At 42.3% G+C, this 26098-nt stretch overlaps 2 protein-coding genes across 8 annotated transcripts in view; one reads left to right on the forward strand and one right to left on the reverse strand.

The window, feature by feature from the left end:
- The first annotated feature begins 110 nt into the window (after window positions 1-110).
- On the forward strand, window positions 111-5320 carry LOC140549925 (long-chain fatty acid transport protein 2). Its single transcript, XM_072673693.1, has 10 exons — window positions 111-692; window positions 1378-1587; window positions 2915-3073; window positions 3298-3422; window positions 3559-3753; window positions 3846-3936; window positions 4071-4269; window positions 4501-4598; window positions 4719-4849; window positions 4934-5320. The coding sequence occupies exons 1-10, from the start codon at window positions 218-220 to the stop codon at window positions 5108-5110; spliced, it is 1860 nt and encodes a 619-aa protein (XP_072529794.1). The 5' UTR covers window positions 111-217; the 3' UTR covers window positions 5111-5320.
- Window positions 5321-6176: 856 nt separating this feature from the next.
- Window positions 6177-26098, reverse strand: part of tjp1b (tight junction protein 1b) — a 74281-nt gene continuing 54359 nt past the window's right edge. For 2 of the 7 annotated variants that reach the window (XM_072671121.1, XM_072671157.1), the window contains 26 exons: window positions 25700-25824; window positions 25453-25555; window positions 24892-25225; window positions 24277-24383; window positions 23811-23979; window positions 22891-23035; window positions 19488-19615; window positions 18924-19029; window positions 18516-18666; window positions 17664-17772; window positions 15730-15949; window positions 15420-15604; window positions 15103-15198; window positions 14905-14987; window positions 14599-14809; window positions 13644-13744; window positions 12935-13288; window positions 12325-12564; window positions 10202-11125; window positions 10007-10098; window positions 9582-9797; window positions 9349-9488; window positions 8613-9045; window positions 8306-8523; window positions 7932-8075; window positions 6177-7540 (listed from right to left, as the gene is read on the reverse strand). In XM_072671121.1, coding sequence (XP_072527222.1) covers window positions 7446-7540; window positions 7932-8075; window positions 8306-8523; window positions 8613-9045; window positions 9349-9488; window positions 9582-9797; window positions 10007-10098; window positions 10202-11125; window positions 12325-12564; window positions 12935-13288; window positions 13644-13744; window positions 14599-14809; window positions 14905-14987; window positions 15103-15198; window positions 15420-15604; window positions 15730-15949; window positions 17664-17772; window positions 18516-18666; window positions 18924-19029; window positions 19488-19615; window positions 22891-23035; window positions 23811-23979; window positions 24277-24383; window positions 24892-25225; window positions 25453-25555; window positions 25700-25824 — 5229 coding nt within the window. In that variant the 3' untranslated portion in view covers window positions 6177-7445. The remainder of the gene's footprint in view (window positions 7541-7931; window positions 8076-8305; window positions 8524-8612; window positions 9046-9348; window positions 9489-9581; window positions 9798-10006; window positions 10099-10201; window positions 11126-12324; window positions 12565-12934; window positions 13289-13643; window positions 13745-14598; window positions 14810-14904; window positions 14988-15102; window positions 15199-15419; window positions 15605-15729; window positions 15950-17663; window positions 17773-18515; window positions 18667-18923; window positions 19030-19487; window positions 19616-22890; window positions 23036-23810; window positions 23980-24276; window positions 24384-24891; window positions 25226-25452; window positions 25556-25699; window positions 25825-26098) is intronic. The other 5 variants (XM_072671123.1, XM_072671141.1, XM_072671131.1 and 2 more) reach the window with 5 other exon arrangements.

The raw sequence follows: 26098 nt of genomic DNA on the forward strand, positions 1-26098 counted from the left end.
ATCACATGGCGGAGGGGCGGGGCCCTAGAGCTCAGTGGTCGTGTGGGCGGGGCTGTGGATTCCTGAGGCAGGGGCGGGGCTGAGTGACAGAATCCCTTTGGCTCCCTAAAGCCCTGAACTTGTGCCTGTTTTTGCGCTCCAGGAATTTTAAGTCCCTCAGAGCTGCGCGATGTTTTTCTCTTGAAGGTTTGAGAGTCAAAACTCCTGCGGCTGAAACATGTACCTGTGCTTCACTCTGCTAGCCGGTCTGGCTCTTCTGCCGGCGCTGCTGAAAATCCTGTTCCCCTACTTTTTCCAGGACCTCGCGTACATGTCCAGAGCTATGCGCTTCGGGATCCGACTAGAAAAATACAAGCGCAGAACCCCTTTCTACAGCATGCTGGACTGCTTTTTAGACACGACGAGGAGACACCCCCACAAACCCTTCATCCATTTCGAGGGGAAGACCTACTCGTACTCGGATGTGGACCGAGAAAGCAACAAAGTGGCGAACGCGTTAAGGAGAGTTGTTGGCCTAAAGGAGGGGGACACGGTTGCCATGTTTCTTGGGAATGAGCCCTGCTTCGCCTGGGTTTGGCTCGGCTTGGCCAAATTAGGCTGCGCTGCTGCTTTACTGAACTTCAACATCAGATCCAGATCCCTCCTGCACTGCTTCTCCTGCTGCGGGGCAAACGTGCTGATAGCAGCTGAAGGTAAGACGGTGGGTTAGGACTGAGGCAGGGGCTGATTGCTGTGCTGCCTGTCGTGTTGATGTGTGTACTTGTGAATGTGGTCCCTGAGCAAACCCAGGCTATGTGACACACATGTTATTTGAACTACTTGAGATTTGGTTCAATGATTAAACCAGCAGGAGCTGCTCAGAGTAAGAGCTCTGTGTCAGCCTTGTTACACACTGGGATCTGATTAGTGAGACATATATTATAGTGTACAGTGGCAGGAGGTATTCCCTTAATCTGATACCTCCTTACTCAGGTATTATTACTAAGACTAGTTTTAATCAATACTTTAAATGAGAGAGATCCACTGATATTGGGGTTCTGGACCGGTAACCATATCTGATATTATTCATACGCACATCAGTCAATCAGTCAGTGCTGATACATGATCTTTTATAAAGTGTAGAAAGTGGGACTACATCTATCTGAATTATTATTAGCGGCTTTGTAGATGAAAGCCAGGGGGCTACAGTTCATCGATACACAAACAAACACACAATAAGTACAGATTTAACTTGCCATAATGGGTCACATCCCTGCCCGCCGTGTGGCAGACTACCAGTAAGGCTCCTAACACTGCATTCGCATGATTCAACCACCTGGATAACACTGCCATCAGCATAACTCCTCTGTTCAGGATGTGTGTTGTGTGTTGTTGCAGAGCTTCGTGGTGCTGTGGAGGAGATCTTGCCCACTTTGAAAGAGAAGGGCATCTCTGTGTACCTTCTCAGTGATGAGTGCAGTATAGAGGGCATCAAGAACATCTCCCAAGCCATCAAACAGGCCTCAGATGAACCCCTGTCTCCAGCTCTCAGAGCTAATCTCAAAGCTCGAAGCACAGCCCTCTATATCTACACATCTGGAACCACAGGTAACCATAGAACAGGGCTTAGCTTAGCACCCTTTAGCTGTGAATCATTAAAAAAGTTCACCTTTTCTGATTGAACGTCAAAAAGTATTGATCAAATTGTGAATCCAAAAGACTGAAGAGCATTTAAAGAAATGACAGATACAGTTGTAGGCACACATCCATTAGAAAAAAGGAACGTCTACAAAATGATAATCAAGTGTTTTGATAACCTAGTATCAATAATAAGGACATGCAAGCTGCTGCATACCACCCAGACACCAGTCAACAGTATTTCGAGCTCTATACTGAACTGGCCTGTGTGTTGGAGTGGATAGAAAGAAAGCCATTACTGAAGATTAACCACATCAAAGAATGTCTAGAGTTTGTCTCAGCCCTTTGTTGTCAGATGAGACAGAAATTAAGATTTTAGACCAGAATTTAAAACGCTATGTGTGGTGCGACGAATGGGGGTGGCAGCATCATGCTGTGAGGATGCATGTCCTCAGTGAGGCATCTGAGCATAATGTGAAAACCGATGGGTGGGTGGATGGATGGGGCAAAATACAGGGAGATACAGCAAGACAACCTGCTGAAAAACGAAAGCTTGAGAGAAACGTCACCTTTCAGCAGCACAATGAGCACAAGGATGCCAAAGCCACACAGGAGTGATCTCAATCCAATCAAGACTGTTTGGCACTGTTTGCAAATTGCAATCCACAAGTGTCATTTAACCAAGCTGACCGAACCTGGAGGAAATCTGCTAGAGAGAATGGGTTACGGTCACTCCAAACAGTGAGCAGAGCTGGTAGAAACTCACTTCAGTAGACTCACTGCAGCAAAGGGTGGTTCTACCTAGTACTTGACTGAAGAGTTTGAATACTTCTTTACTAGGGCTGAGCGCTATGGTAAAAATAGTATATCACAATATTTAAAGACCCTTTGACGATATATGATCTTTATCACCATACAGTGATAAATGTGATCGCATCCAAAATGCATCAGTAGTGACAGATTCTTCAAACCCACCCTTACATACATACATGTATACATACATAGTACAGCAGTTTTCATTCAAAATCTGCTGCACTTCATCCTGTTAAATCAGACTAAATACACATGAGCAGCTGATCAGTGTTCTTTAAGCATGGACGATATGCGTATTGTCCATCATAATACAATTGATGGCAATACGATAAAATATAGTCATATTGCCCAGCTCTACTTTTTTCTGTTTTACAGAAATCATTTGACTTTGACTGTTGTTTGTCATTCATAATCCAGACAAATCTGTTCAAGGACACACCAACAGACAACACTGACCACACAACCTCTCTCGCTTTTTGCACAGGCCTCCCTAAAGCAGCTCTGGTCACTCAAGAAAGGGTCTGGGCAGCGTCCTTTGTTCAGGGTGTTTCTGGAGTTACTGCTGACGACGTGTTCTACATCAATCTGCCCCTTTATCACAGTGCTGGGTTTCTGATTGGACTCATTGGATGTATAGAACGAGGTAAAAGGTTTATGCTTTTTAGGATATTATATTGTTTCAAGTCAACATCTCTATTATTTATTTATTCTCTATTTATTATTAAATAATAAAGGAGAGGGGAAAATATGCTTCAGTGTACATTAATGTAATACAATGGTCATTTCATTGAGAGCATTTCTAGTCCTGAAATAGACATGATTTTAAGTGTTCACTTGGCACATTTGTCCCCTACACACTTGTGCTAGGGAATTCTGCCGTTCTGCGGAGGAAATTCTCTGCCTCTCAGTTCTGGGATGACTGCAGAAGGTACGACGTTACAGTGATGCAGTACATTGGGGAAACAATGCGTTACCTCTGCAATACACCAAAGGTCAGTCTTTTTGTCCTAGCTTGTAATTTAGCCCATTGTTGTTTTACTTGTTTTTACACCTCACCTAAATGATAAGATAATGACCATATATCCATTAAACAATGTTGTTGTGTGTTGTCTGCATTATTTATTACAGAAAGACAATGACCGAGACCATAAAGTGAGAATTGCTATAGGTAATGGTGTACGAGCTGATGTCTGGAAGGAGTTCCTGAACCGTTTTGGGAACATTTATGTCAGGGAGCTCTACGCTGCCACTGAGGGAAATATCGGATTTATTAACTACACCACTAAGGTTGGCGTGGTGGGCCGTGTCAACATCCTCCACAGGGTACAGTACGACTCAATTGGAAGGCTTCTTTTGAAACAGCACACAAATGCCACCTTTCAAGACCGAGCTAATCTCCAGTTCTGTTTGGCTAGAATTTGTTCCCCTACGCCCTCATCAAGTTCAACATAGAGAAAGAAGAGCCTGTGAGGAACGCCGACGGACTTTGTATGCGAGCTGCTCCAGGTCAGTCACCTGCTGCACAGGTAGATTAAATTCATTATCAGTGCTGAGAAGGTAATCATTTAAACGCCATGCACAACCACTCATTCATTTGTCCTAATTCATCTCAGTTGTACTAATGAAACACTGTCTGGTAGGTGAGGCTGGACTGTTGGTTGGGAAAATCACCAAAAAGTCTCCCTTTGTTGGCTACGCTGGAAACGAGCAGCAGACAGAGAAGAAGAGACTCAGAGATGTCTTTGTTAAAGGAGATCTCTATTTCAACAGCGGAGATCTGCTGAAAATCGACCATGAAAACTTTGTCTACTTTCAGGATCGAGTTGGAGACACTTTTAGGTAACCTATCCCAGATTTCAAGCAAGAAATGAAAACCTTCTAGATCCTGTTAATCAAATGAAATACCTCTTCTGTCAGAGGATCATGTGTGTTAAAGAATATCTGATCACCCCTGAAATTCAAACTTCAAAACTAGCCATTATCAGTCATGAGCCAAATGTGGGCATTGTCTGCATTAGAAGAAATACACTAAGATTTATGGGTTGAAAAGCATTTTGACTTCATTTACAGATGGAAAGGAGAGAACGTAGCCACAACTGAAGTATCAGACATCCTCACTATGGTGGACTGCATTGAGGAGGCTAATGTCTACGGTGTTCTAGTCAAAGGTACACACTGAAGTGATTTGAATTCTGTTAAATATTCCGGTTTCATTTTGGGTTTTATTTGTAAGTCTGTGATGATGGTATAGCTGTAATATGCTCAGTCTTACTGTATTCCTTCTCCAGGGCACGAGGGAAGGATTGGAATGGCAGCCATTACATTAAAGGAGGCCAAAGAGTTTGATTGTATCAATACGTGTAGAGTCATAACCAACTTCCTGCCAGTTTATGCCAGACCACGTTTTATTCGCATTCAGGTGAGATGTGTATTTAAAACTGCTGCTTGCTTCACTTTTAGTTTGGAAATGTAGCTTTTGTATTAAAGCTTGCTTGTCTTTCAGAAATCTTTGGAACTCACAGGAACGTTCAAGATGAAAAAGGTGAAACTAGTGGAAGAGGGTTTTGATCCAGCTCTTATTCAGGATCGTCTCTATTTCCTCGATTTGGATCAGAAGAAATACGTTCCACTCACTCTGGACATTTATAACTCAGTATTGGCTGGAGACATTAAACTATAAATCTAGACATGTACAAATTTTAAACTTGAATATGTAAACATTTAACACTTGCTTTTTTTGTGTGTGCCTTATTAAGAAAAGAAAAGAATAACAACTAATAACATAGTTGCAAACTAATCTCAGGGAAAATGCCAGTAATTCAGTTTGTTTTTAATATTTGTGGACCAATTCAGAAAGCCATTTCTACGTTGTAAGAATAATTGTAATAAAATGTAGCATGTTTTAGTAATGTACATCCTTGGCTGCCTTAATGTGTCTGATGTTCTGGTTCTGCAGATGCGGTTTGATCAGCAAACTGAAATAATAATGACTGGACTCGAGTGTAGGGAAAGGGTCAGACTGAGGAACGGGGTCTATGACCATCTTTCACCCTTTAAACCAACCTCTGAATACGAATATTTATCAAACAAGCTGAAACTGGTGCCCTTTTGAACCAATACTGGGGTCATTACCTCCATGAGATAGCTTTAAAACAACCTTCGTGCCTTTCACAGTGGCCACAATCCAAATGTATCGCAATTCCAGTTTACTCCCTTGTTCACAACGTCGACATCTGAAGCATGCCGTTACTTTAAAAATTTATTTATTTATTAATACAGTGGTATACTTAGAAATGTGCTGCAAAGAAAAACAAAATATTAAAAGGAAAACAAAATGAAACCAAAAAAGGTCAGCCACACAAGAAACTAATATTGGGTTGAAGCTGTGTTATATCAAAAGAAAATCGTACTGATGTGCCTTAATAAATTGTTTACTAGTACAAAAATACATTTCAGGGCACACAATACAGCATCCAGTATCACAAATAAAGTAGGGGGCCACTCACCACAGCGGACCCTTCTTAAGTACAGATTCATTAAATTATTTAAACCGAGCACTTTCCTATTCTGTAAATAAGAATAAAAATGTTTGTTTTCTTACTGTTAAAAATGCCATTAAGTAGAGTTTGTGTATATGTTGGTAGAAAAGTTATTTCTTTTTTTGTATTTTAAATTTTTAATTACTGCTAAGTTTAGTTCCAAGGCTCAGGGGTATAACTGTAATATAAACATAACCAATGTAATAGTTTTTCTTTTTTTTTTTTAAAGAAACGTTTTGCTCCATCTTAACTTTTTTATACAAAAGAACAAAAATGTACAAAAGGTCATTTACAGCAAACCAAGGCCATAGGCTAGCAGTATATACAGCCATAATTTAAACATATCCTAGTGTTTTGTATATCCTTTGACTTCATATGCATAGCAGTAAAATAAAGCATACCTGTTCATTAGCCTTGATTATTTGTGTGCTAAATCCAAGTCCACTGACATAATGGGTTAAAAACTGGTGAGAGAATTTAATATCCTTCATAATTTCACTCTACAACTGAAATCGAAAGTTTGCAGGTCTTTCCTTAAATTAAAGTTAATATGCAGATAAGGCATCACTGCTCGCAGTGTAAAGATGGGGAAGTTTGTGTTCTGAACTTAGTAGCAGGCTTCTGGACCTGAGTCATAGCACATGCATAGATCTCTAGACAGCAGGAGATTTGGAAAACCAAAGTCAATGTCAGTTCGTTTATGGTAAAACATCGCTAGAAAAGGTCTGTTCAAAACATAGAGCCCATTTTAAGCCAGAAGAAAGAAGTCCATCAGCAATGAGCAGAAGAGTCCAAATCCTTCAAAAGCACTTCTTCATGTCTTTCAAATGTCCTTCACTTTGAAGTCCCAGAAGAGTAGGCTCAGACTTATGCAGATCCTCACACACACACACACACACACACACACACACACACACACACACACACCCCCACAAGCACTCACATGACCACAGCCCTCACAATCAAAAAAGTTCTGCATACATCAACTTTTTTGTTTGTGAGCATATAAATTGCAACATTATGATGAATTATTTGATGTCATTTATTTTTAATATTCCACTTGAAATGTCTTTCTTTTTTTTTTGGAGAAGAGGCTACAAACTTCAAAACGGGATTATTTCAGTCTCTCTGTGGCACTGGTCATGCATTCTATTAACAGTTCACTTAAAGAATTCATTTATTCTGTCATTTTTTGCAAGCCTTCAAGCACCAAAAAGAAAGAAAAAAAAAAGTAGAAGAAGGGGGGCGTTCACAGGGATTCAGCACCAGGAGGGGGTGCTCTCCTTGTCCTCCAAGCATATTCTTGGGCACAATAAACTCCAAAATAAAATAGAGGGAAAAAAAATAAGACTCTTTTATAGAGTGGAGCAAATCCCCAGGAAGTAGCAGAGCAGGGATGAAGGGGAAGAGGGGTCTTCCTCTTGTTCTTCTTCAGTGATGCTTTCACATTCGATAACAGACCAGCTGTTGTCCTCTTCAGAAGTGGTCAATCAGCACAGACACACAATTAGCTCCCACCAGGTAATTGGGGTCCCCTGGGAGAGATTTATTTTGCCAGCATTTGGGGTCACCTGTAGGGAAATCATAAGATTAGTCAAGAGACTACAAGGCTATAACACAAAACAATGCTGCAAGGCTTTCCTTCTTTTCAGAATAAATACTGGGAAGGGGGGAAAGGTTTTTGGAAACAGAATTATCATGACTTCATAATGACAGTTCATTTTTAGCAATAAAATCAGATGAATCAAGATGACTTTCTTTCCATTAAGTAGGCATTAACTAAGGAAGCCAAAGCAGCAAACATGAAAAAACATGAGAAGAAGGAAGAGAAGAAGATTTTGAAGAAAGAGAAAAACGAAATAACACCACAACCAAGGTTCACTTAGACCCATAACAAAACCACCAAGGTCACTCAAGAACCAAAGAAACCCAAAAGCCAGAGAGAGAGAAAGGACAGCGTACCCGACGAGGAGTCGGAGGATTTTAGAGCAAAAGACCAACCATCAGGAGTCATAGACGCACAGTGTGGTAGGCGCAGCTCCACCGGCTTCAGAAACTTCAGACCATGAGGCCCACACATGACCAGGGGACTGAGCAGAGTTTCACCTGCAGGGAGATCAACAACTCAAATGCTTAACAAATCCAGCTGAAAACACACCTGTGAAGTGCAAGATATCTGAAGATACTCAGGAGTCGCTATGAAAACAAAGTGCAGCAAAAGCCTTTTAGCCTGTTGCTACTCTTCCATTAATTATTTAGTAAAACATTCTGAATGAAAGACGAGAAAGAGTAGTGAGATGGAGCTTGTGAAGTGCTCTTTAACAAAGAATGCAGACCTTTCTCCTTGTCCAGCGGTGGCAGGATGCTGTTGTCTCTGCACACTTTAAAGTAGATCTCCTGCTCCACGCTTTCAGGAATGGCCCCCTGGGGAATGATGATGCTCACCCCTGTCTCTATGGAGCTCAACACCCCACCATTACAATTAAAGATGCCCCGAGCTGTAGCAACCACTGTGTGTCCTTCATCATCGTCATCATCATCCAGTGCACTGGGGCTGAAAAAGAAATACATCACACGCATTAAAAACTGTAAAGATATACAGTTAAAGTTTATTAAAGTTTATACTAGGTACAAGTCTTTCACCTGACAGGGATAGCCTTGGGAATAGCGTTGACATTGTTGTGCTGATATTTTGGCCTGTTGTCCATCGTGCGAGTAAACGTGTCCACTCCACTGTCCGACTCCAGAGGCTGGGGTGAAAGGTGGGTTTTGGGGTTATTGTTTACTATGGTGGGCTTGGCCTGTGTGTCATTGGGCAAAAGGTTGTGGTTGAATTTGGGACTCTCAAACTTGCGCTCAAATGGTCGTGCAGAGCTTGTGTAAGGCTTCGGGACGTAGCGGTTATAGCTGGTTTGAGTAGGGGGACCCAGAGTTTTAGGCGGAATGTCAGTGCCATTAACCGGGGATTTCTGGGGAAGGTAGTTGCTTTGGACTGTGTCGTCCCGGGTTGGGGGTCGAAGAGTAGACAGATCTGGTTTGCCTTTGGGGGAGTTGTGTGGATCGGGTAGAGAGTTCACTAAGAGAGGAGGGGAAAATAAATGAATTAATAAAACCAAAACAAAAAATGGGTTACTGTATATTAATCACTGTTATACTTCGAGCACACACACACACACACACACACACACACACACACACACACACACACACACACACACACACACACACACACACACACACACGTGTGCACGCACGGAGCCTGAACATATCTCTCTGTATTGAATTACCTATATGAACACAGTTGTAGTGGAGTAAATATTACACTGCACTTATTCCAATTGCTTTACTGACTGGTCTGTAAAAACTTAAACGCTCTTACCCTCCGTGTTGCCGAGTTTGGGCAGAGACGTGGGAGGAACAGCAGGGCCTGACTGTCCATAAGGAGCAGGTGTATGGTTGATCGGGGGTAGCGGCTCATATCGCTTATCCACAGGGCTTACTTTTTCAGCTGATTCTGTCCTGTACGACAATGTTTGTTCAAAATGTTTATAATTATTAAAAAGACAGACACTGAAGTACAAGACCTTTGCTTCTGAGACCTGCACATTTTACCTGTTGAAAGGGTACCCTAACTGTGGCTGTGATGGTTTAGCCAGATCATGAAAGCGATTGACTCCAGGCTGATTCACTGCCTTGTTGTCAAAGCTGCGACGGTCGAAATAGGACAGCTGCTTCCTGTAGTACTCTTCATCCTCATCAGGGTCATAGTGGTTAGAGCGGATGACTTCCTCTCCTAATCGAGACTGGGGCTTCTGTGGCTCAGGGGCTCTATAGAGAGAGATGGAGGGAGAGAGGTGTAATGATGAAACAATAACTAACATACTGAGAAAGATCAGTCAAGCGCCACAAGGGGGAGCTCCAGGACTCCTGGTGTAACATCACTAAAAGCCGTCCAACTGACAAGTCTTTTTATTTCTTTTTTTAATGGTAACATCAAGACCTAGATGTTTGCATGTAAAGGAGATTGTACTGGATACCTGTATGCAGGTTTCTCTTGTTCTAGGTTGCTGAGGGAGTTGGCTTTAAGCACAGGCCCAGGTGCATTCACAGGTTTGGGGAGGTCCGTGGGCTACAGTATAAGGTAATATTAATTTAGACAAAACTAAAACGGTCTATAAATTCAATGCTCATACCAAAAAAAACCCCAAAAAACAAAACAAAAACAACCATACCCTAATCCCTGGCAGATCTCCAGCCTCTTTGGCTCTGTCCACAGACACAGAGCGCTTGTTCTCAAACATCTTAACTCTGTTGAGAACAGACTGGGGCTTCATTGCAGGATCCTCCTCTGGGTCTTCTCTGGGAGGAGGGGGCAGAGGTTTAGAAGCTGCAGAATGAATAGGTTCCCCTGGGGACAGCAACACTTCAGGCTTAGGAGGTGGAACCGGAGGCTCAGAATTCAAAGGTTCATGCTGCCCTGCTTTGTAGCCTCGATTCTGAGGCCCTGGATTATACGAGGGTCTCATTGAAGCATCACCATAATACTGCTTTGGGGGGTCAGGAGAGCGAGGGGCATTGATGGGGAAAGTGTGGGGCTCCGGTTCATAAGGAGAGCGGGCATCGTATGTCATTGGAGGAGGAGGAGGAGGGGGCTCATCATAGCGAACAGGCCCTGGCTTGCCATGCCTTGGCCGGTTATCATAACCCACAGGAGCCTCATCATAGCGGGGCTGAGGGGGACTATAGTCCCGTGTAGGGCCGTCCTCATACGGGGAGCGTGGATCATAGCCCAGTGGAGGAGGAGGTGGTGGTGGCTGATGGCCCTGAGGGTAGCCAGGCCCAGGGGGTGGGGGCTGGGACGAGGTCTGCTGGTCATATTGGGGCCACTGCTCGTCATAGTGAGGCACACGGTTGTCGTAGTGCAGGTGTGGGTCGTAGTTTTGAGGCTTTGGTTGAGCGTAGCCGCCACCATCATAGCCGTAAGGCGGGTGGTCGTACTCGCGGTATGGCTGTTTGTCCTGGTAGACAGGCTGGTGGCTGTAGGACAGAGAGGTTGGAGGAGCTAAAGACTGCTGTTGCGGCGGCTGCTGCTGGGGCTTCATCCCGTGATTCACACGCACAGGCTCGTCTATACTGTACAGATCCTTCTTATACATCTGCAGAGAACACATCAAAAAGGATAAGTGCCTGAGAGATCAGTAACTAGGAGCAGAATCACATTTTGATGCACCACCACACCAAAGGAAATACCCATGGTAGAATAAAAAAACCTGAACGTGAAAAACATTTCAAAGATTTGTGAAACAAACAAACAAAAAATTCAATAAAAGGTTTTAACATTGTCAAAGTATTAACACACTATTATTTTTTTTTTTTTTTAAACGACAACTCAGTTGTGGTCAATATGCAATCAACAGGCAGATTGTTTTAGCTGTTTACAATATCCAGTTCTATACATCTATAATTTGATAAGAAGCCCATTAGTAATGACATGAACATGAACTTCTAGCTGAAACAGTCATACATAACCACTTGAAATAATTTGATTTAACTGCCTTACTGAATTTGTGTGTTACACTATGGATTATCAACTGTATTAATTCACATCCAGAAGGCTCCTTTTCAAATTTTCTACAGGTAGCCTGGAGACAGTAAAACTGTAAAAGGTCCAGCGCCAGTTATAAAATGACGCATTTACAGTGATAAAGTAACAACAGCTGCTACACCAAGTCTTTATTACACATTTGAAATAGCAACTGAGACACACTGCATTTAATTCCTTTTACATCGTTACAAGTACTGTCTGCAGGATAGGTCAACATGCATCTACAGAAGTCCATTCTTGCAAATCAGGTATTGCAATTTCTCATTCTACTGCTATTACATCTACAGTGTCTACGAGTGCAACTACAGTACCTTGGCAATAATGGATGCTACTACTTGCTACTGGTTACTACTTCCATAGACAGGACAAGCTGAAAGACATTTCAACCATTAGGAGCCATGCAAGAAGAGGTAGTAGAGGCGACAGTAAAGAGATTTTAAGAGGCCTCTTTTCTGGGATCATTTAGACACAGATGCACCAGGCCCTCTTCCCTTTCCCCTCAAACAGGCCCATCGTGGTGCATGTGTACCAGGTCACCCACACTCTCTAGGTGTCAGAGGCACACAGCACACGCGTGGGTGGGCACAGCACTCATGCAGACAGCGAAGTAGGAGGGGAAGGAGGGAAAAAAAAAAAGCAGCATGTGCGAGAGACAGGCAGGTTAAAAGAGTGAGCGAGCGGGGCTGAACCAGGCCGAACCGGGCCATGACCGGGTCCAGCTTCTGGTGGTGCCGGTGGTGGTGGTGGTACCTTTGGATCTGGGCCGAGCGGAAGCAACTGGTGGGGGTCGTGTGTTGGGGGCTGAGCGAGGTCAGGGTCGGACTGGGGGTCGGGTTCTGGGGCGGGGCTGTTAAGGGAGTCGGCCTGAGGGGTGCCAGGTGGCTCCTCGGGGGTCATACCCGCTAGTGGTGTGGCGGGCTCAACAGCAGGGGGCGCTGCTGCTGCTGCTGCAGAGGGAAAGGTGGGCAGGGCCACAGCAGCCTCAGCCTGCTGTGAAGTACGGGGCAGAGAAGTTACAGACACAGGCCACCAACAGCACACTGCTATCAGCACACACACATTGCCTTTAGGCTTTCTACTAGTTCTTATTTGAAGGGAACATATGGAAGCTCCCAGAAATCAAAAACTCGTGTTGTTTAGCAGGTAGGCCAAATGTTAATGTAACCCTCAGAAAACTAAATGATGTGGTCTTCAAAAACAAGGAGCAAAGTATTTAACTTTACTACACACTAAAATCTGGACATTTAAATAATACACAGCTTGTGATTAAATGAATAAGAACATGTAAAACTTGTTGCTTTATATCTTTAAAATAAACAAACAAAAAACCCACAGAACTGCAACACCATGTACCATGTACCTGCTGGGGTGCGGGCATCTTAAACCCAGCGGGGTCAATTCGGTTCACAGGCTCAGGCTGGGGCACAGCGTGCTGGTAGCTGGGGTACCCGGGAGCATCCTGGATTACAGGTGGGTCCTCTCGTACAGGCTCTGAGGAGCGGGTAATTGCAGGCTCGCTGGGTAAGCCCACTTCATCATTCAGAGTCTCATCCAGCTCCTGGTCTGTGTAAGCTCCTCCTTCTGTGTCTGTGTCTTCATAATCAGAGGTGTGGCGACTATCAGTGCTGTACATGCTATACTCGCTGCCTGGCGCCGAGAGGTAGGAGAGGCGGTCATCATGGATGTCCAAGTCATCCTCCGGAGCTCCATCGGCCTAGAGATGGTGAAAAGTCGGCGATATAGTGATTGCAAAGTCAACTAACAGGCAACTGTTTAAAAGAAAAAAGAAAGCTGCATTCTCAGCTCAAAATAGTTTGACTTTCAAACAGGACAGGGACATTAAGCACAACTTGGAGAGTGTTCTCTTCAGTCACACTTGGGTATTTAGGTCATGGTGCTTTCTGACTCTGTCTAATGTCACTACTTGTTATGGTGACATACCAACATGGTGAAAATCGACTTTCTCTACCAAATCCAAATGCATTCCTGCAAACTACTAATCCAACCACAAGGCAAGCTGTTAAAGTTTAGCGCTGATATGAAGTATTTTAGATGTATCTAGTGCTTACCTTGCCCTCAGAAACCCAGACCAGCTGGTTCTGCTGCTGCTGGATGGTCTCTTTCAGAGCACCATACCACCCATCATTCATGTTATTCAGGTTAATGGTGGCTAATTGAAGAAAGAGAGAGAGCGAGAGAGGGAGAGAGAGCGCGCGAGAGAGAGTCAGGAGATAATGCATCCGTACTTAGGTCTTACATAAAAAAAAAAAACACAAGTTATTCAGTCATGTCTTCCATAACAAAAAAATAAATAAATCAACATCAATCTGGTCTGTGTAAAAGTTGATACTTCCTAAGCATAAAAAAAACTCAGAAACTTGATACCTCCCCTCAATTGTGAAACTTGAGAGTAGAGCAGTTATGCTTTGTGCTGGGGGTGATTGGGTTGTGCTGCCGCAAGTGGCAATGGGCAAATACTGCATGTGTGGAGGGGAGAATGAATTTCAAATACCATTAAATCCTGGATGCAAATGTCAAAACATCTGTTAGAAGGCTTAGGCTGAAAGAGGATTTCTTCCACAACTGAATAATAGTCCACAATGTGCCTTAAAAATCACCATATACTAACCTGAAGAGGCACAAAATGAAACTTTTGGAATTGCCCTCATTGTACCCTGACCTAAATGTCATAGAAATTTGTGAATAAACCATAAACAAGCTGCGCAGCAAGACAACCCAAAAATGTCTCAGAACTAGAGGCCTTGTGGGGGGACAAAAAAAAAATCCAACTAAAAGAATAGAAAGACTAAAAGCTGAAACAAACAGTACTTGCCAAAGTGGGTGTTATTAACAACAGACACTGTAAAGTGTCCAAACCTTTGCACAGGTCATACTGATGACGGATAAGAGTGTAAACAGACATACAAATAAGAGATTTTCCCTCGCTGAAGTCTTATTTTAGAGGGATAAATAAAGTGATAATTTAGTGCAAAAACTCATACTGCTCTGCCTTTCTCTACTTACTGGTGAAAAGGTGGTGGTTGTTCTTCCTCAGTTTCAGAGCACGCTCATAAAGTTTCCTGGCACTCTTCCTAGACTCGGGACAGAGTCTGGTTCGCATGTTCTTCACACCTTGTTTGCTGTCTGGGTTTAGGAATACCACAATGGGGTACCACTGCGCGTAGTTCAGACGGTCCACAGCATTAGGGGTAATGTCCAACACAGCATGTTTATCCTAAAAGAAGGTACAAAACCAGATGTAAGGTTCAGTTCAAGATTTTTTTTGTTGTTGACAACCAAACGGCAGCATGAAGTGTCCTAGATACTCACTCTGTCAATGATCTGCTTAATGGTATGGAGACGAATGATTCCAGAACTGCGCTGGTCTGTGCCAGCATCTCTAGGTTCGCTCTCTGAAAACGGCACAGACAAAATTTAAAACTGAAATCTTGATTGTAGTTGTACAGACCATCATGGACCATAACTCAGTTGTATTATATAAAGAAAAACAAAAAAAATCCTACTCACTTGCAAGTTCAAAGAGGTCTGGCTCCTCCCTCGAAAGTTTCTCTCGTGCAACGTCGGCAATAGGACCGAATATTACCACCGGTCTCAGGAAACCAGCTAATCGTGCAAGAGCAACAGAGCATATTATATCAGTGTATGACAATGCACCAGCATGTCCTCAGTCTAGACTAAATAGCAAAATGAGCTGAAATCAGTAACATAACTGACTTTTCTGCTAAACAACCAACAGAAAACAACAGTATGGTGATCTGTGAACTGTCAAACAAAAACAAACAACTTGGGGAAAAAAACAACAAACAAACAAAAAAAAATAACACCTTCTCGGAGTACCACTCTCTCATAGGCAGGGAATTTGGTTTGCACAGGCTGCGCTGAGAGGTCCTCTCTGCTTTTCCTTAGATTCCTCTTGGAGCTCCGCAGACCACGAAACCTCCAGAAATCTGCCCTGTCCCCTCCTGCTGTTTTAGGTAGCGTATACTGCACACTGGATAACTGCTCTGCTCTGGAGAAGAGAGAACATAGGTAATGATGACAAAAAAAAAGCTTTGTATCCAACATTTTGGCCAATAGGATTTATTAGAATTATTGAACCACAAGTACAAAAACAACATCAATAACATATGGTACCTGTTCTTGTTGGGAATGATGCCCCTTTCCACTTCCTGATGGTTTTTGCCAATGCGGATTGCGAGCCAGGAGCCCAACTTGCCGTTGTAAAGGGTATCCACCACTCTGAACACTTCACCCTTATTAAAGCTCAGACCGTAAGGTGACTCCTTCTCATACTCAAAATGGGTTCGGATATAAAAGGAGTCACCAACGTCTGACTCCACAATCCGACGATACACTAGAGCAGGAACGAAGTGTCGGAAGGGGAAAAACTTGAATGTTTTATACATATATACACTGTGTGCAGAATTATTAGGCAAATATGTATTTTGATCACATCATTCTTTTTATACATGTTGTCTTACTCCAAGCTCTATAGGCTATAACTACCAATCAAGTAAATCAGGTGATGTGCATCTCTGTAATGAGAAGGGGTGTGGTCTAATGACATCAACACCCTATATAAGGTGTGCTTAATTATTAGGCAACTTCCTTTCCTTTGGCAAAATGGGTCAGAAGAGAGATTTGATGGACTCTGAAAAGTCAAAAATTGCAGAGGGATGCAGCAGTCTTGAAATCGCCAAACTTTTGAAGCGTGATCACTGAACAATCAAGCGTTTCATGGCAAATAGCCAACAGGGTCACAAGAAACGTGTTGAAAAAAAAAAAGGCGCAAAATAACTACCCATGAATTGAGGAAAATCAAGCGTGAAGCTGCCAAGATGCCATTTGCCACCAGTTTTGCCATATTTCAGAGCTGCAACGTTACTGGAGTATCAAAAAGCACAAGGTGTGCGATACTCAGGGACATGGCCAAGGTAAGGAAGGCTGAAAAACGACCACATTTGAACAAGAAACATAAGATAAAACGTCCAGACTGGGCCAAGAAATATCTTAAGACTGATTTTTCTAAGGTTTTATGGACTGATGAAATGCGAGTGACTCTTGATGGGCCAGATGGATGGACCCGAAGCTGTATCAGTAAAGGGCGGAGAGCTCCACTCAAACTCAGACGCCAGCAAGGTGGAGGTGGGGTACTGGTATGGGCTGGTATCATCAAAGATGAACTTGTGGGACCTTTTCGGGTTGAGGATGGAGTGAAGCTCAACTCCCAGACCTACTGCCAGTTTCTGGAAGACACCTTCTTCAAGCAGTGGTTCAGAAAGAAGTCGGTATCGTTCAAGAAAAACATGATTTTCATGCCGGACAATGCTCCATCACATGCATCCAAACACTCTACAGCATGGCTGGCCAGTAAGAGTCTAAAAGAAGAAAAAATGATGACATGACCCCCTTGTTCACCTGATCTGAACCCCATAGAGAACCTGTGGTCCCTCATAAAATGTAAGATCTATAGGGAGGGAAAACGGTATACCTCTCTGAACAGTGTCTGGGAGGCTGTGGTGTCTGCTGTACACAATGTTGATTGTAAACAGATCAAGCAACTGACAATCTATGGATGGAATGCTTTTGAGTGTCATCGTAAAGAAAGGTGGCTACATTGGTCACTGATTTGTTTTTGAATGTCAGAAATGTTTATTTCTAATATTTCTATATTGGTTTACCTGGTGAAAATAAATAAGTGAGATGGGTATATGTTTTTTTTTATTAAGTTGCCTAATAATTCTGCACAGTAATAGTTACCTGCACAAACAGATATCCTCCTAAGATCTAAAAAAAATCTAAAAAAAAAAAAAAAAAAAAAACACTCCAACTTCCAAAAATATTAAGCTTTGATGTTTATGAGTCTTTTGGGTTGATTGAGAACATAGTTGTTGTTCAATAATAAAAAGAATCCCCTCAAATACAACTTGCCTAATAATTCTGCACACACTGTATGTACAAAATAATTTAAAATAATAAGACAAAATTAAATAAGAAGAAAACATTCAATCTTTTCATTCAAATAACCGGTCAAACCTATAAGCACACAGTTAGGCAAAGGTTCTCACCATCTTTCTTTTTCTGAGCCAAAATGGTGACCTCTTCCCCTTTGGGTAGGTCCAGAAGAAAGAGTACAGCTTCCTCTCGGATGATATTTGCAAAGTCAACATTGTTTACCTGAAAAGATAATTGATAATTGATAAGTCTTAAATAAATACTGTGTAGCTAGGTCAAAGTCAATGATTTTACTCTTATACTTAATCCTCTTTTACTTTTAGGCACAGTGAAATTGAGCACATCTAGAATGTGTGTGTTCTGAATAATGAGTACATATGTAGGAGGCAAACTTTGGGGTAGCTTTTGGCAGCAGGGCGGGGGGAGGAGAAAAAGCATTGCCGAGGCCAAACCACTATGAAAGTAGAAGCATTCTGATACAGGCTGAGGTTTAAGAGCATTTATACAGCTTGGAAAGGACAGTTTGAAAATCAAACACCCATAAAACTACGACTGCCACCACAGAGACCATAAAAAGAGAATATAAAACTAGAATACCAAATCTCTCTCTCATGAGGCTTTTAAGTGTTCTACTCGTATCATTCATCAGAACTTAAACACCCTTCATATGCATGTTATAATGGGGAAAGGCACAGACTGAGGTACCTCCACACCAAAGACAGCAAAAAGATGACTTCCACAAGGTCTTACATAACTTGGCACCAATATAAGTCAAAGAAAATATGAATGACCTTTAGTAACTCTATTCTGGAAAAGAAGCAGGTGTTCACTACAGCCACAGTTCTCTAGAAACGCTACTCTATATCTGTTAGATAAAGATCATTTGCTTGCTCTGTTGTTTAGCATATTGGAACTGAGGTATGTTATAAAAAAAAAAAAAAGAAAAAAAAGAAAAAAGGCCTCACCCTGAGTATCTGGTCACCCTCCTCCAGACCCTCTTTAGCAGCAGGGCTGTCTTCCAGCACACCAGCCACAAAGATGCCCACATCATTGCCCCCAGCTAACCGCAGCCCAACACTCTCACCCTTCTTAAACTTCACCAGCTTCATACTGGGCCTGGGGGGGGTGAGAGAAAAACATGCATTTCCACACAAAAAAGAAAGCCCCCCCAAACAAACAAACAGACAACTGAACATTACTTATCGCGGTCTTATGAAAATCTTCTCTCCATTTTTGCCATTAACACTTTTAGACATGATCTGAAATTGGGAGTACTTCAAATTGAAATTGATCTTGAATTATTTTACACAGACTTCAGTTGTAAGAAGGTTTTTTCCTTCTCCTATTAAGCTGAGAGCATGACAAAAAGTTACCGCAAAATGCTGTCATCATGTGCTACACTTGGCACAGGAGCGTCAGCTGGACTAACGGGCAAGTCCACATCAGGCTGACCAGGCTGGGCGTACACAGGCTTTGGTTCTGTGGGGACCAGGACAAGATAAACAATGTGTATTTATTTCTAAATAAATATATTTATTTCTAAATAAATAAATAAAATAAATCACAGAATACAAAAGGTAAATATTAACAAACGCTGGCAAGCACACACAGAGACACAGTCAGACACTCATCCACAGAAGTGGGTCCCCTGCTAAGGGAGGTCAGACAGACACACAGTAGGATGCTGCCAGCATGGAGACAGTGTCACAACTGATCAATTCATCCTGCTCATCACCACAACTGCGCACACACACACACACACACACACACACACACACACACACACACACACACACACACACACACACACACACACACCTCAGTCTGTATGCAACACTTTCGTTCATTCCTAAAAGGTAAGGACATTGACTGAAGATAAGCATACTAGTGAACATGTGTACAGACAGGTAAAGCAGGTCATACTCCTGAACTCTGACCTGGCAGAGGGGGGAGCTGTTTCTCCTCTCTGGTCCCAGCCTGCTCCAGGGCTTTAGGTGTTTCCTCCACCATCTTAGCAGGCACAGGGAGCGGCTTTGAGATGCGCTCCTCATCACGACTTCTGTGACTGCAAACACAAGCAAAGGACAAGCAAAAACAAGTGAGTATGTTTGCATCATTAGATCAAGGTCATCTTCTGTAATTAAGAATTAATTGGGCCACACTCATGAAAACTTGCTTTATTATCTAAGGAACCTGTACAGCCAACCCTGGGTCTATTGCTATAAGAAACACTGAAAGTACAGCTCTCCACTAAAGTACCATGAAAGAGATTTGGTGATTAATGTAGTGCCTTCCTATCTGCAAGGCACACAACATAAAAACGCATGCTTTTTCATCACCATCAGGCCCAAGCGCACAACCAATAAAGCACTGTTTACAGAGACAGACAGACAGAGAGACAGACAGAGAGAGAGACAGAGAGAGAGACAGAGAGAGAGAGAGAGAGAGAGAGAGAGAGAGACACACAGAGAGAGAGAGAGAGCGTGCGCGTGAGCTAGGGCAGTTTGGTAGTCTTGAAGGTCACAGCTGTGTTTTGCTGCTCCTTTGTTGGTCTATATTTAGACCAGCTCTACTGATCTGGAGTGATGGGGAAAGAGATGGAGAAAGAGAGAAGAGAAAGGGAAGAGAAAGGCAAAAAGACAAAGTGTGCGAGAGCAAGAAGGAGACAGAGAGAGAAAGAGAAAGGGAGACAGCCGGAGTCCAGGTGCAGTGCGTGTTCTGGACCTAATTGCTAAATGAGAATGAGCTCCAAAAAGGGGGAGGGGGATCAGCACACAGCCACAGAGATCCAAAGTGTCCATTTAGTGACCTTTAGTGTCAGAGTGACCAAAAAACAGGAGGCGGGGGGAGGGGGATGCAGACTCCTTTCCTCTCTCTCAGTGCAGGTAGGCTCCACATGTGGTCTTGTTTTATTCATGACACTAATGAATATCCTTTCCAGCAATTACAGTGTGGCTCAATAAAAAGGGCTTTGTGGTGACATTGAGAGCAAGTGTGTACTAAAATACACTACTATAGCTCATAGTAATAAAACCTCCTGTTATGTGCACTCACATGACTGATAAAACACAGACCGGTGACAAACTGAAGGAAATACCTAAATAACTGAGTGGAGAATACAAGTGCCGGTGTACTGCATTACATAACCAAGCTCTTAACAACCCACCATGCTCTGAACCATATATGAACATCCTGAACAGACGGACCTTGATTTTGGATCTTGATTAAGATCAATATCAACACTCGTCAACAGGGACAGCAACTAAATCAAATCTGCATTTTGATCAGCCAAGGATGGAAATCGTAGTAAAAATGCACATTCAATAAGTGTCATGCCTGTCCCTTTGGGAGATATGTGAAAGACCATAGTAGGAAGTGATCAGCATGCATCAGCAACAACAGTCCCTTCAAAACTACACAGAGTGCGTATACTACACTATAGTAGTACTGCAAAACATAAACCCTTCGTTACAAAGACAAATGCACATCTAAAGGATCAGTTGTACTCCTTATAATAATAAATAAAATAAGAACAGAGCTGACCAGAGTGATAGCATGATTTGGCGCCCATAGAAGGACGGTCACTGCGAATCAGTACAAACTTATTCTGACCGTTCACATTTGCCCTATAAAGAAACAATTTAGCCAAAAACAGAGGACACAAGGGGTCCCTGGATGATAATAATGTCGCTGCTGTCCAATGAAACATTTTTAGTTTTCTTTATGGTTCAAACCTTGTAGCTGCCTTTTTTGCCTTTTCCTGTAAAGAGATGAAGATGCAGGTCTTTCATTAACCAGCGACAATATACTGTATGCTTTGGCCTTTGTAGACACTCTCCAAAACCATCATCAAAACACCAACTGTGGGAAAATCCACTAGAAAGAGACTAATAGTTATGCCAAGGGTCACTGAAGCTGTTCTGATGGCCCAATACCACTTTACTAGGACAAACTGAATTGTCACTTTGTTCAAAGAGTTAGCGGGAGGGTCATGAAGTACCGTGGTAGTTTTACACCATAATGAAATGGAAAGAATCCTCTTTCAATGGTTACCAATATTATATAATTGACATTTTCATGTAAGTGGAGACATGACCAGTAAAGCTAAACTGTAAAACGATCCATATCAGTGCAAAGAGAGGAGAGACTAGTGAGGGAGGGAGCGGAGAGGGATGAAGAAGGGCAGATACTGCCAGAACAATCAAACACTTTTTCCCATTGTTATCAGGATGACAGCCAGCAACCAGCTTGTAAAAAGCAACCATGAAAAAAAAGAAAAAACACAAACATCTTCTTTAATTCTTCCCAGAGCTTTCCTACACGACAAGACTGGAGGTGCAAGATCAATCGGTCCTTTATAAAACTACGCTTGGATAAACCTCAGATTTTGTAAGACCCATCTACCCACCAGAGAGAGCAAGGTCAGTTGTGCTCTCTCTGGCTCCAACCAAAGATGTCAGACAGACCAGAGATTCAAATCACTGATCCTCTGGTCATAGTGGCAGCACCTTTTCAATATGTAAATATTCAGGATACCAGTCTAACACACAACAGGCATCCCTTGTTCAAGTGGATAAGTTTCCTTACCATACAGACAAAGAGAGAGCTGTTTAAATATGCCAGATTTCCACTGAACTGCAAAGACTCATGGCTTATCATTGGGGTGAGTGTTAGGTTAGTTTGATTAAAAATAAGTACACATGACAATCGATTAATCTTTTAAAAGAATACACCCACCATATAATGCAAAAATAGATGCTAGTTGCATTAGTTGGTCATGTTTGAGTCAAATCACAGTGTCCCCATTTGGATGCTTCAAGATTTTACACAGTTAACACTTACACTGGAAGAATTCTGAACACCTTGTGCCTTGTGCTTCTGATACAAAATAAACAGCAACATAAATATATAAAAAGTATCCACCAAAAGTATCAACCAATACAACAAAGTAAAATGATTGAATCAATGGAAGTGCACATTTTAAATTTAAGGCAGCCTTCACACTCCCTCACTCCCTGCTATGGTCATGTCTCACTTTATCTATCTAGGCCACTAGCAATTTACTGGAAACGTAAGCTTGGTACAGTACTTCAGACAGTTTCCACTTTAAAAATTACAGAGGAAGTTTTTTTTGGGGATTCTATAAGTGCTCTTATCACAGAAGACCAGGCACCGACTAACAAGCAATACAAGTACAAGGTAGAAGATGTAAAGAGGGTGCTGAACTTGAACCAGAGTATGAAAATGAAGCAAGGCTGACAGAAAAGAGAATATGTAAGAAAGAGAGAGAAAGACAGACAGAGACAGACAAAAGGATAAAAAGAAAGAGTTTGCACAGACCTGCCGTTGCTGATTTGTGGAGGGGAATGTCTGGAATGGTCAGAGGGCTCTGAGCGTCGGTCCGGGGAGCGAGACCGACTGCTCCTCTTCCTGTCGTGCGATCGGTTTGAGTGATCAGATGCTACGGAGTGGATATCTGAAATATCTGTAACCAAAAAGAAAGAAATACATAATTTCAAGAAGAAAATGTAATAGAATATGATATGATCTCATCTACACTCTTTGGAATGGTCACCTAAAAGTCATGAGCTCAGATACAGAGTTTCAAGAGATGTAGGGTGATGAAAATTCTCAAACAAGCTTGCAGTAATGAAACATTACTTTGCTCAAATAAATGATCTGAATCAGGAGTTGTATTCTGGCTTCCACCAGCCCGAACCTCAAACTGCTGCAATATTTAAAGTGAAAAACAAAATTCAACTAAGAAACTAACTTCAGCCTTGTACCCAAGTAGCAGTAGCTTTTAACAGATAACAGTATCTTAAACATTTTAGAGAAGACTTCGCTTTGAGGGTGTGAATCTATGCTGTAAATCACTGAGCTGTTGGCGTAGCGATCAAGCTAAAATAGCTTCAAAGTACAACACAGATTCGAGTTCAAGGCTGGTGTTAGGAGTGACAAAACACCCAGTCTAACCCGTTTTGTTGTGTGTTGAGCCAAGTTTTCAGCCTGCTGCACTGAAACTAGTCTAATCAGCTCTATTATAGTCTTCTTTGTACACCCTTCTGCTCTTTAAGAAGAATTTTAACATTTTGGGTGATTCGCTGAAAATCTCACTCTATTCTTCACATAGTTTACCAAACTGTAAAGCACAGATAATCAATATGGTTTAAAATGTGACCAAACATTCTTTGGTGTGGGAATTCCTTGTTTTAACAGCAAAAAATAATTGCAACTGCATGAAGGCTTTTTGTACCAACCATCTCGGTCAGAAGCATTGGCTGAGGGGATGCTGTCGTCCAGGTCAGGGATGTTCAGCAGTGTGGCTCTCTCGTCCCTCTGCACTACCATCTTCAGTTTGCCCTTCGATCTCTCAATCAATTTCTTGGCGTCTATCAGCGACAGGTTCTCGGTCACTGTGCCATTTATCTATTATAAGGTGGAGATGTAGTGGTTAGAAGACTTTTCATACTGTATAAATGCGAAAGCATCCAAAACACTGGAATTATGATTAACATTTCAACAACCTATTAAAATATGTCCTTACTTAAATAAAAATTTTAGCTTAAATTAAATTACTCTCATCAGACCTGTTCAAAGTTAATACGTCTTATATGGATCAACCCACCTCTAGTGCCCTGTTCACTACTCTTTTACATATTGTGTTCTCATTTTGATGTACTTCTTATTGTTAGTAGTTTGGTCTTTGCTGTCCTGCCCACTTACCTTCAGCACCACATCTCCTTCCTGGATGTTGCCATCCCTGGCAGCCAGGCTTTCAGGGGAGATATCCTTCACAAAGATGTGGCTGGCCAGGCGAAGGCCATATTCTGCTTGTTAAAGTGAAGAGCAGAAACACGCAGACACCATGTTAGTATATTAGTTTACAAACATTTGCATGCAACAGTAACTGGCAATGCCCTTCTGTCCCTCTCTAGGCATGTGTTCACACCATGACCTTCCTTAATAAATAAAAAATAATAATACCAAAATATTTACTGTGTATAACTATGTAAACATTTTGCCAGTTAAAGGGATGAAAAATTTAAACATGAATTGTTAAATTACATTATTGAAATAAACCATTATGAAAAAGCTCCAAAACTTCTTTAACAATATTAGTATGGTCAATACAACTGCATTACCCTAAAAAACATGCCAGAGACAACAAGCCTCCTGTTTTACTGCAACATAAATGTTTCACAGCAAAAATGGAATGATGGTGGAAAGGGAGAGAGTAAAAGAACGCATAATAGATTAGCCAATAAATCAAATAACAGTTCTGCAGCTCTAGGCTCTAAGAAAAGCTTGAAATGGGCATGTTGGCAGGTTGAAGCTAACCTTCATTCTTGCGGGACTTGACAAGCGTGACCTTGGCTGGGCGCGGAGGCAGGTTGGAGGACACAGAGTGGCGGTCCGAGCGTGGAGATAGACTCCTCTCTCTGGAGCCACTGCGCTCTCTGTCCCGCTCCCTCCTCCCGCCCAGCCGCTCGCTTCTGCCACTCCGCCGGCCTGTGGCTCCGCCACCACTATATGCACTGGGTCCGCTCCGTCCACTTCGTACTTCATAGATCTCATCCTCGTAGCTGTCATCATCTTCATCGTGCTCAGACATAGTTTCCCTTTCTCCATGACGGCCCATGGGAATCTGGACCTTCCTTTTACGCCTGATGGTCTAAGAAAGAGAGCAGAACCAATTATTAACCAATTTAATTCCACAATATGAATGACACTTTATTGTATATTTAATCAAAGTAATTATCATGCACCATTACAACTTGGAGAGCCTCTGTGTTTTAAGTTGGGATTTGTGCTTTAAAGCTGCACATGAACATTAAAACTTGAAACTCATGGAGAAAGGTAAGCATACATCACTAAATATCAACTAAAAAACAAACGTACTATTTTTGCATTCTTCCCACTTTTCCGAAGCTGCTGCACTGCATATGCATGCTCCACGTTATCCATGGAGACTGCGTTGACCATCACAACTCTGTCATTCTCCCTGTAAGGGCACGGCAGAGCGTCAGCAAAAGTGTCAGTCACACTCAGCCCAACCACTGACTAAAGCTTGGATCAGCAATCCTTCCATATATGTTTACAAAGGAGCATGCCAGGAAAAAGGAAATGTGGTAAAAGTGTTTCTTACTGCAGCAGGCCTTCAGCCGGTCCTCCTTTCAGTACATCAGAGATGACAATGGACGTCTCTCCACTCTGGAAATGGGGGTTATCCCTGCCGCCTGAGATGGCAATGCCAAATCCAAACCCTGGCGCCTGGGGAAAGGAGCTCAAATGATTAATAGTAGAAAGAAACAAAGTCGAGACAGAAAATAAACTCTAAAGCTATTCCCTAAAGCTATACAACTGATGTTTACTTGCTTACAAAAAAAGAAAGGGAGATGTATGGATTGCAGAAACAAGGAAGAAAAGGAATAAAGGAATAATAGTGAAGAGATGAGACAGGAAATCCAAGTGATAAATGAGCAGAGGGATGATCCAAAAAGATACAGAGAGAGGACACTGAAGTGCAGATAGATCGAAAGGAACC

The sequence above is a fragment of the Salminus brasiliensis genome, chromosome 2 (assembly GCF_030463535.1).
Source record: "Salminus brasiliensis chromosome 2, fSalBra1.hap2, whole genome shotgun sequence".
Classification (NCBI taxonomy): domain Eukaryota; kingdom Metazoa; phylum Chordata; class Actinopteri; order Characiformes; family Bryconidae; genus Salminus; species Salminus brasiliensis.